At 39.6% G+C, this 10,394-nt stretch overlaps 1 protein-coding gene and 1 long non-coding RNA gene across 2 annotated transcripts; both read right to left on the reverse strand.

The window, feature by feature from the left end:
* Positions 1-7,792: 7,792 nt before the first annotated feature.
* Positions 7,793-9,598, reverse strand: LOC131433777 (transmembrane protease serine 9-like). The gene is made up of 4 exons (XM_058600371.1): positions 9,526-9,598; positions 8,246-9,469; positions 7,998-8,184; positions 7,793-7,932 (listed from the first exon to the last, which is right to left on the reverse strand). The coding sequence occupies exons 2-4, from the start codon at positions 9,389-9,391 to the stop codon at positions 7,793-7,795; spliced, it is 1,473 nt and encodes a 490-aa protein (XP_058456354.1). The 5' UTR covers positions 9,392-9,469; positions 9,526-9,598.
* A 78-nt stretch (positions 9,599-9,676) lies between these two features.
* LOC131437910 (uncharacterized) lies at positions 9,677-10,153 on the reverse strand. The gene is made up of 3 exons (XR_009230844.1): positions 10,040-10,153; positions 9,803-9,982; positions 9,677-9,745 (listed from the first exon to the last, which is right to left on the reverse strand). It is a non-coding gene; the product is annotated as an uncharacterized LOC131437910 (long non-coding RNA).
* Between the last annotated feature and the right edge of the window lie 241 nt (positions 10,154-10,394).

A 10,394-nucleotide genomic window follows, 5' to 3' on the forward strand; every position in this document is an offset into this window, starting at 1 on the left:
GGCAAACTGATGGGAACATCTTAGACGAGTATGGTGATATATGGTAAATAAAAACTTGAAAAAAACTTTAAAAAAATAAGCACGTCATCGAACGATCAAGTCGTTCGAGACGTGCTATACAGTCCTAGTACGATACCTCCACTAGGTCATGTACTATCCACGGGACCGATTACCAGAGTAGAATCAGTTGGCAAGATACATAGAATGTCGCACTATACCACTATATGGTATAGTGATATAGTGCGAAAAGTTTTACTGACAGTATTACTATTATGGTATTACTAATACCAGTTTTTGCAACCGGGTTACTTGACCAAGTTTCCATCTGTTGATCACATCGACCCAGTGATATAAAGTTCTGGGTCGTACATGTCGTAACAATGGTTAAGTGCACGAGTGGTTTAAGATTGGTGGTTGGTTGAAAACGTATCTATGGCTAACGCCTAACAGCGATGCACATGCAGCGAACCGCTCCCGTATACGCGTCCGTAGTTATGTATACAGTGTTAACCGTTAACGCCTATCGATGCGGCATAGGCAGCGGATCGCCCATATACGTGTCCATGGTGATGGTTCGTACCGAGAGGCATTATTTAAAATCGTTGTTACGGCTTACTTTGGTAAACGAACGTAACGACATATGGTGCGTTCTGGTAGTTTTGCGACGTACTTTCACGACGTGAAGTCCGTTTTGGAAAATCTGCGCACAAATTTTTTGTTCCATACAAATGTGACCAAGTTGCAACCGGTCAACCCGGGGTCGTCAAATGGTGAGATGACTAAGTCCTCACAGGTCCCTGTCTCATGCCTCCCCGAGCGTCTATGGTGACATTTGGTCAATAGAACGGCGTCGACTGGGTGCTGTCGCCTTCTGCGTTGGTAGCGGAGTGAGAGGGTGCGAAGTGGCTTGTAGGTTGAGGCCCATCCTAGAGTGCGGTGTTTATCATAGTGTGTTGTAGCATATAGTTCTGTCGTTTATTACATCATGTATTATTAGTATTATTTTTATTATGAGAAGAGCGTAACTTACACTGCGACATTAACTGTTATATTATATCATAGCATATTGTTTCATATATTATCGTCTTACACTATTTTATGTTATTATGGTATTATACTGCATTGCATCATAGCATATTATATTATATAATTATATTATATTTTATGATATTATATTATATTGTATTCTACTATATTATGTTATATTGTATTATGTTGTATTATATTATATTATATTATATTATATTATATTATATTATATTATATTATATTATAGGGTTTATTATGAGTAGTACTACGTACCTCTGCGCAAAATATAAATTTGTTTTCCTTATAAGTTATCATTATCATTATCAGTTATATTAAAGTAATCTTTTAACTAACTATCAAGGTCGTCACAAGGTGAGCTTGGTCCTCACTGGTTCCTGTTTCATGCCTACACGTGTGTCTGTGGTGACAATTGGTCGATGGAATGCGTTGAGGGCAGAATGAGAGCATGAGAAATGACATATAAATTCAAGTAATATAATATCATAGCATATCGCAACATATAATTTTATTCATTCTAATATTTATTATATAATTCATTGTACTATATTAGATTCGTTTTTTATTATTATTTTCATTATTATATTTACTGTTATTATTATTAATTTGTCATCAATAATAATAACATATATTATTTTTATAGATGTGGATATTATTATTGTTATTAGAAGAGAAATATTCTACTTCCTGCAGTATTGCGAAGATAGAAGAGCATAACTGACACTCTACACTAAATGTTATTTTATATATTGTTTTATGATATATTATATTATATTGTATGACATTGTATTATATTATATTAAATTAAAATATATTATATTATATTATGTTATATTGTATTATTTTGTAATCTATTATATCTTTTCATGTTATATTAATTTCATTACACCATGTTTCATTGTATTTTTCAATATAAAACATTTTGCACGGGGTCGTAAAGGGTAGGGAGCATCAGGGCATCGGACGAATTGACGACTGGACGAGGGATTGTGGATAGCCAGCCCAAGTCACTTGAAGGAAACTTGTTTCCTTCTGAAGGTTTGAAATGAGTCTGACGCGCCCTTCTCAAACAAACCATCAGGCGGGTTCAAGCATGTATAGCGAAATGCTTCATCCATGCACTGGATATTATGGTTGGAAGAGCATCTTTTATTCCCGCGGAATACGAGTAACTCTACTTACATATCCGCCCAACCCTTTTTGTTCGCTTTTCGGTAACAGCTATAGTAAGAAAGTGAATGGATGAGTCATATCGGGGCTACTGTAAGTCTACCCGCATCCACTGGCAAGTCCTTGAACTGATGGTGGCTTCACTTCACATCACATCACATCACAAGTTGCAACCGGTCAACCCGGTTTACTAAGCGTATGCCTCTTATGCTGCGGCCTTCCAGCATGTTACCCATGTACGAACTGGCACATATCCCGCACGGATAGGCATTGCGTCTACGTTCGTAACTTATCACCTATCCCGCGTACTACGCTCACGTCAATTGCATTCGACAGAGCGGGGACGGCACTACCATATGTGAAACAGCTGGGTTTTGGAAAAAAATGCGGGTGTTGACTGAACTAAATCGGTTGTTGGAATAACTAAAAAAGTGTTGGACTTAGCTAAGAAAAAAAAATCGGATAGGTTGTTGGAAAAGCTAACTGAAAATATGTAGGTTGTTGGAATTGCTAACTACGGTTTGGAGGGACAGGTACGAACAGAGAGGCGAATAGCTATATGAGCGCTGGTGAAGTGGTGCACTACCGTGGCCCACTGCCAGATAGGTGGGAGCTCGGGTAAAATATTATCTCCCGGGCAACAATGAGATACCACCGTTGCTTCCGGCACTTGTCGGAGGCGTAGGAGGGAGAGTCTGTCAGGTTTCGTATCGTATTCCGAACGAATCCGGTTCAGACAAGGTTATAGTGATATAGTGCGAATTCAATATTGATCAAAGAAGTATTTATCAAGTGTGTGTGTGTGTTTAGATAGAGGAGCGTATTTAGAGTTAAACCATTAACGACTAAATTTTGTGTGGTGTTTATACGATGGCACCTACAACAAGAGCAGACCGCAATAAGCTGCAGCGGTCACTGACGGACATTGCGTCGTCATTGGTAGTAAGACAGGGCGATAAAGCTATCTGCAACATCGATCCCGCATCAGGATGTCCATACGTCCAGAGTAGATTTGCCCCTGGCAACTTCATCCGTCACTTTCGTACCGTACATACGGAACGTGCATGTGCAAACAATCTCCTTACAATTGCCTATCCAATGGAGAAGAAGGAAAGAGTAATTCCTAAGCGTTTAATAGCTATTGACCGGCAGTTACTAATTGCGCCAGCAGTTAAGCTGACGACCTTCCATCATCTTCCTATTTCCTGCTTCGAGTGGGAAGGCTTCAAAGACTTACTGAAACCGATTACAACGACTCTTGGGTGCACTTTGAACCGTGTCACAATGAAATGTCATCTCTCGAAGACTGCCTGTCGTCTAAAAGAAATGTTGATAGATGAGATGAAAGGCAAGCTCGTCTGCTTGAAAATAGTACAGTATGCCCTAGACGAGCAGGTGGTCATTCGTACCCTTGGTATGATCGAAATCAAAGAAAGTCAAACAGCGGCGTTCTTGAAATCAAAAGTTATGGATACTTTGGCCGACTATGGGCTATCTCTTGAGAACATATTTTCCGTGACATGCGACAATGGGGCTAATATGGTGGCAACGGTAAGAAAATTAAACAATGATACGTACGTAATGCCTACAGAGCAGCAGGCTGATGGTACGAACATAGATGAGCTGGATGAGTCGGATGTGATAGAGGATGATCAACAGTGTGAACGAAACGTTACTGCTGAACTGGCCAATGAACTGTCCGAAAGGATTACTCTTGTGAGATGTGCCGTGCATACCTTACAGCTTGCAATACTGGATGTTGTTGATAAATCCGATGAGTCTATCCGAGCCATCACTGCTGTTGCTAGAAAATGTAAGCTGGTGAAGTACCGGTCAGAGTTTGAAAGCTACGATGTTCATACCCACCCGTCTGGAGTAGGACACGATGGGGTGGTATATTCAAAATGATGCAATCGTTCGTACACCAAAAAAGGTTTTTTAACCAGTTGGCCGATAATTTTCCCGAACTAGACCTTTCCAATCAATGGTCGTTCATTGAGCATTACTATGATACGTTTAAGCCGTTGTACATCTGCACAAAGCAAATGCAAGAGAAGCACGTGTCGTTATCTGACTTCTATATGGCATGGCTGATGGCAACGAGTGAGGTACAGAAAGTTCGCGAAAACTCTTTCAGTCCCCATTTACTTCGGTCGTTGAACAATAGATTGAACGTTTTGCGCCAATTGAAGGCGGTCCAGATGGCATTATACCTGGATCCAAGGTTCAACTATCGAGGTTCTAAAATATTCACGGCTGAGGAAAAAGATAAAATTCAGCAATACATAGTCGATACATGGGAACGTATCTGCCAACTGGGTAAAAGACCGGCTAGTACAAGTAGAGAATCGTCAGAGTCTACCGATGATTTTGATCAGTATCTTACGCAAATGTTTGGTGAATCCGTGAATCTTGGTTGCGAGACCGGGTTTCTTCAACAAGTTAAGTCTTTGGACCTAGAGCCACGCCAAAAACATAACTACAACGTGTGGGACCATTGGTTGCGCCGTAAGACTACGCACCCAGAGATATATGCAGTAGCAATGGTTGTACTATCCACACCATCGAACCAAGTCTCTGTTGAACGGTCTTTCAGTGCCCTTGCCTTGGTTCTCTCTAATCAACGCACTGGCCTTGGGAAAGATACGTTGGAAAACATTTTACTTATTAAATTAAACAAAGACTTGTTCTCCAGGGCGCTGGGAACTGCATATGATTGGAAGGGCCCAATCGACCCGGTTGACGATGATTCTCAGGGATGAATATGATACCGTTGATGCTCAACTGAATGTCGAATGAGACAAATATTGTCGTCTATCACTGGCTCATCGCCGGGTGATAGGGGGATAATTTTTGTTTACATTTTCATGAAATCAATTTCCAATGATACTGAAAGGGTTCGGCAGTCATGATACTTGTTATGATTCAATTGGCGACAATCGTCGTTGGGTGGACGATGATATATGTGTTGTCTCAATGTAAGCTCGAGTCACCATTGTGATAACGAATTTTTTCAGCACTGGAACTAGGTAACCAATATTTCTTATAATCGATGTTTTTATTCAAACGTTTCAACCTATCATCATACTACTTCATTTTGGATACTGTGGAAATGCCCATATTCCACGAGAATGAAGTTCGGCTGCCATTTTGCGTTAGGTATGCAAATAATCATTTGACACACCGAGTTACCGCTCCGTCGTTCAGCCACCAACTGACGCATCATTGAAAAGGAGGGAAATCGCTTCGTCAGTACAGTGCGTCCAGAATTATTGACAGCTAATAGTGCGAGGGGAAAGATGCTAATATTATCAAGTCATGTATACACTCCACAGATACGCAATGGCACGAGAGTCTCCTTAGATTGATCTATATTAGGAACCAAAATCGAACTCAGAACATAGGCTCTGTTTGTCTTGTATCCGACAAAATTATATCAATAGGTCAATTAAATGCAATTATATCTACGTGCTTACTAGTGTAATGGATTTCGATATTTAAGTTTCTCCAGGCCCAGGATTTCGTTTCGGGAGGGGCCCAAGATAAAAATTAATGTTACTGAAGATTGCTGATGTACTTAATTCTCGGTGTGCCTTTTGCGAATGTTTTTAACAGACACTTTAAACTTTTCCACTAGAACTGTTATTGTATTTTATTTCTTTACGTTTACTGTCTTGTTATTTCTGTAACACATGTCTAAGACCTTCTAAATAATTATATACTTGTTTTTGATTTCGGGAGGGGCCAGGGCCCTTCGGGGCATCTCCCCCCTCTGGGTACGTGACTGAGTTTCTCTTCGCTAAGCTTGTACTCAAGTTTCTTATATTTTTGCCCCCAAATAGGACTTTGCTCTCAAATAATTAAAATTTCAATCATATATAATTGTAAATAGTTGGCTTGATACATTCCAATCAAAACGAACAAATATTTCCAATCAAAAGGTGAAATAATATTAATAATTGATACAAAATTCACTGAGCCCTTTAATTTCTACTTTGCACCTCAAATCCCTATATAGAAAACAAAGATCTATAATGACAGCACTTTACCGTTCGGCGCGCGTGATTCAGCTTTGATAAAAGAAAATCAGCGAAGATGTTTCCACCTAACAACAACCCACATTATCAGATCCGAATGAATTCCGAATCAATTCCGAATCGGTGAGTAATTTTCATTCGGAGTTCCATGTGGAAATCATGTGGAATTCCAAATAAATTCCACTTCCAGTGCAACAACTGATTCCGAATGAATTTCGCCCACAACCGGTTGATTCGGAAATCTGTCAGAATTAAGTGAGAAGATGCAGAAGAGGCTTTATGAAAGTGCATATTGCCCTGTGGTTGTCATGAGCTTTAATCCGTTGTTTTGATGAATGTTCGCCCATTGTTTAATACCGCTTTCGTTTTAGAACCTACACGCGGGCGACTCTGACTCCGAGTAAAATGAACACGTGGTACGCGCCCTTAACAACAACTCATGAAAAAAAAGAAAAAATAAACAAATTCGCATGGATGTATGGTGCGACCCGAGAAAATTTTCAGAGCGAAACTACGCGATTGGAGTCCGATCTAGAGCGACCCCAGGTTGCTAAAACAAACATATCAAAAGTTGTTTGGGCAACTCTGGGTCACCTCTCGGGCTGCTCTGATCAGTAAACGAAAACAGTATAAGATCATCCTGCCTCTATGTTCATATAATCGTCACTTCGCGTAGTTTGAAATGTATATTTTTCATGTTTTCCACGATCGGGCGTCATGCCCCGCATATATTTCAATGACAATTTTAAGGGTTTTGGATAATAACATATTTCATGTATTTTTTAATGCATTCAGCGAGTATTTGTACGTAATTTTGAGAAATAATGATTACGGCAGATAGTCATGCATGAAACTGTTCCATGTTATTCTCTATAGTTAAGCTATAGCTGCATTTCCTTAGGGGGTGCGTTTTACCTCATCTACCCCTAATCGAATAAGAATTCATTACTCATTCGATAATGTGGGAATATTCAAACGCTGTCTTAGTTATATTTGTCTTGTTTACATACATTTTCCTGTCGACTCTTTTTGCTGTGCTTGTTCTGGGAATTCTGACTAGGATTTTAAAACAGAAGGATGGGAATTGAAACACCGAACCAGAAAACCGGTGGAAACCCGAGTATAGTGCAAATGTTTCAGGTACAATTTTACTTTGAAATACACTGTGAACTATTTCGCGGATAATTTTAACGATAAAATCTGACAGTTCAGTAGTTATTTTCTCGAGAGCACGGTTATTTTGACAGTTTGATAGTGTGCTTCCGACACTAAAAAAATCTTACAAAATGTGTTGTGTTGATGTTATAAAAAAAATTAGTTCTATGTTATCTGTTTTCATACTATTCGAGTAAGAAAATACTTCAGCATGCAGTGAAAATATGTTGTCTATAGTAGTAAGTTTTCTCAAGGTTTTCCTTATGTTTGCTGTATTACAGTCAAATTTAATAACTTGATAGGAAGATACTATCGAAACGTCAAATTTTAACTAAAAGTTACTAAACCAGTATTTATAAACCAGTTTCCAGAATTTCAATTATTCAGTATACTCGTCTTTCTCTCAAAATTCGTACGTTCCTGAGTCCTCTACTACCATTTGCCAAACGCATGCGACCTCCCATACGTCTTCGATTGTTAGTCGATCTTTGAGATGTGTTGCTGTTTTGCACAAGTAAGCTCTCTAGTAATCGAACGAAAATAAAAAAAAAGTCAACTGTATTCTGTCTTTGTGGTATAAAAACCTACCATCATTGCGACTACTAAGTACGATCGCTTCAATCCAATGGTAATGCGGAAACACTTTGATGGTTTTAAACACCGCCTGCTCTCCACCACAAGCCGATCCTTCTATGTTGACACCATAGATGTAAGGAACTCTAGTTTGCGTAACCGCAACACTTACGGAACTATCAACGGATCCACCAGGTTCGTACTACGATTATAACAAAACCACAACTGAACAGACTGATAAAGTTACTGGTTGAACTACATACTTGACACGTTTCTGGAACCAATAGAGTTGTTTGTACAGAACAAAGTTGATCGTCTCTACATTGTATCGATCTCGTCAGGTTAGTTCTAACCGATAAATGTTTGTTGAATTCAGAGTTGGGATCACGTCCCGCAACATATACTTCGTCAGTGTCTAGTGTTGATTGAGCCCACAAACAAACCGGAAGAATTGCTTGAAATTCATGATTCGTATTCAGAAATTTCTGTAGTTTTAGGACAGCTATATTATTTCGCTTCGAAAGCCTATTGTATCTCGGATGAATAACGATATTGGTGATAGCCACTATTGTATCATAAATTTCCACGTGTGATGGTCGTATATTGCGAAAAACACATTGTGCAGATGTCAGCACATGGCGATAATCAATCAAACTGCCTCCACATCCGGTAGGTTGCTCATCTTGCAGTAAACTAGCTCGGTATCTAGGAGCTGCCTGTTGCCGTTGAACTGGACTGTGAAAATCCTTGAGATAGTCACGGCACACCGACCTTCTCGCGCATTCCAACGGATTAAATGACGTGTTTGTTACGGTCTGTATCCAGTCGAAAAAATATGCCACTCTAGAATAAACACCAATCGTTCCATCATGGCCTATGCCGACAATGTACGGTACAAGCTTATCGAAGTCAGCTAACTGTACCATAAGTGGTCTTCCCGAATCACCCTCGCAAGCGTCTCGATTGTTTCCTCCAGCACAAAACTGGTTATCAGTGAGTCCATTCGGAAACAATGGGTCTGGAAGTAAATTTCTTGCACAACTACTTACTTCCACTGGTCCTACAGATGCTTTGAGTAAAAGTGGGCTTTGGTCTTCATCGTACCTTGTGGTTCCGAAACCCATTACGATCATATTTGGAGGTAGAGTGGTGGGTGTCGTCCACAGGCAAGCTGTGCAAACGTTTTCACTCGGCCGAGCGTTTTGTGATAATTCAAGTATAGCAATATCATAATAGGACCGGGCTGGTTTATATTCTGGGTGGTTCACAATTCTACGGATGCTGATTAGCTGAGGCTTTGAATTGTTATCCGTCGTTTCAGTTTGACTCAATTTGGTGCTACCAAGCTTGACGACGTCCGGTGGAACATAATCTGATTTATCGGAACTGGTACAGTGTGCGGCTGTCATTACGTAGTTCAATGTGATTAAGGTACCGCCGCAGCCATAGAATACTTTTCCATTCGGTTCCGTCCACCCAATCGAAGTCTGAAATATGAAATAAATAACATAAAAGCTTTCTCGCAATAATGTGGAATATGTACAAAGAAATTGAGTTCTCCGAGTACAGCTAATTCACCGTTATGAATAGCTACGAAGTCATTAGTTATCTTCGAATGGAACCGTCGTTCGCAGTATGAAATTTGAAAATGAGTACATTTCCACGAATAGGATTCATTTTATCACTATACAAACCTCTAATAGTTATTCTGTCGAAATAGCCAGGTGGGGGATCTTCTATAAATAACTGATCCTGATCGAAAGCTGCAAAATTTTACATGAATTCTGTATTTTTTTGGTTTTCTGATAGATGGATCTTACCCGTATATACAAGCAAGAGATTAGCTGTGAAGAGTACCAGTATGTTCTGCATTCTAGAGACGTGCAGTGAATAAGCAAGTTTTGTTATACTCCATCAATTTGCAGACCAGCTGTTGTCATTATCGTCACGTACTTCATACAAATCACTTCGTTCATCACATATGCTCAGAAATGCTACCACTAGAAAAATTGCAAAATGAACCAGATTTGCTTTATTTTAATGTACATTGAATTCACTTAATTAAACGAAGAAGAATGTGTTATGGTAAGCTCATATCATCCAATAAACGGTGGAATATGAGACTCAGTTGACTTCGAGCTACTTGTCTTCAAGTCAGAAGACGCTTTCAGAGATCTAGGACAGGGTGTGAGATAAAAGAACGCAAGATTAGTGTTCCATGTAGCCAAGAGTTACGACTGAGTGAGTGGAATTGTTGCAAAGAGCTATAAGATGATAGTGTTAATCCCAGAAATGCTTCCAGAGGATCGAGCATCGTATAGATCAATATGTCGACTGAATATACTCGGGCAAGCATCTGGAAATGATTATTCTAAGCCGACTGATCCAATGAACGAAGTGTGAGTGCGGTCT

This window comes from Malaya genurostris, chromosome 3 (genome assembly GCF_030247185.1).
Source record: "Malaya genurostris strain Urasoe2022 chromosome 3, Malgen_1.1, whole genome shotgun sequence".
NCBI lineage: Eukaryota > Metazoa > Arthropoda > Insecta > Diptera > Culicidae > Malaya > Malaya genurostris.

What these genes read in the sequence shown, in the direction of transcription:
- LOC131433777 (XM_058600371.1), bottom strand. Translation starts at nt 9,391, where the DNA reads ATGACAGCCGCACACTGTACCAGTTCCGATAAATCAGATTATGTTCCA. An exon ending in TGGTTCCAGAAACGTGTCAA is followed by an intron (nt 8,185 to 8,245) that starts GTATGTAGTTCA and finishes TTATAATCGTAG; the next exon opens with TACGAACCTGGTGGATCCGT. An exon ending in ACTTAGTAGTCGCAATGATG is followed by an intron (nt 7,933 to 7,997) that starts GTAGGTTTTTAT and finishes TTCGATTACTAG; the next exon opens with AGAGCTTACTTGTGCAAAAC.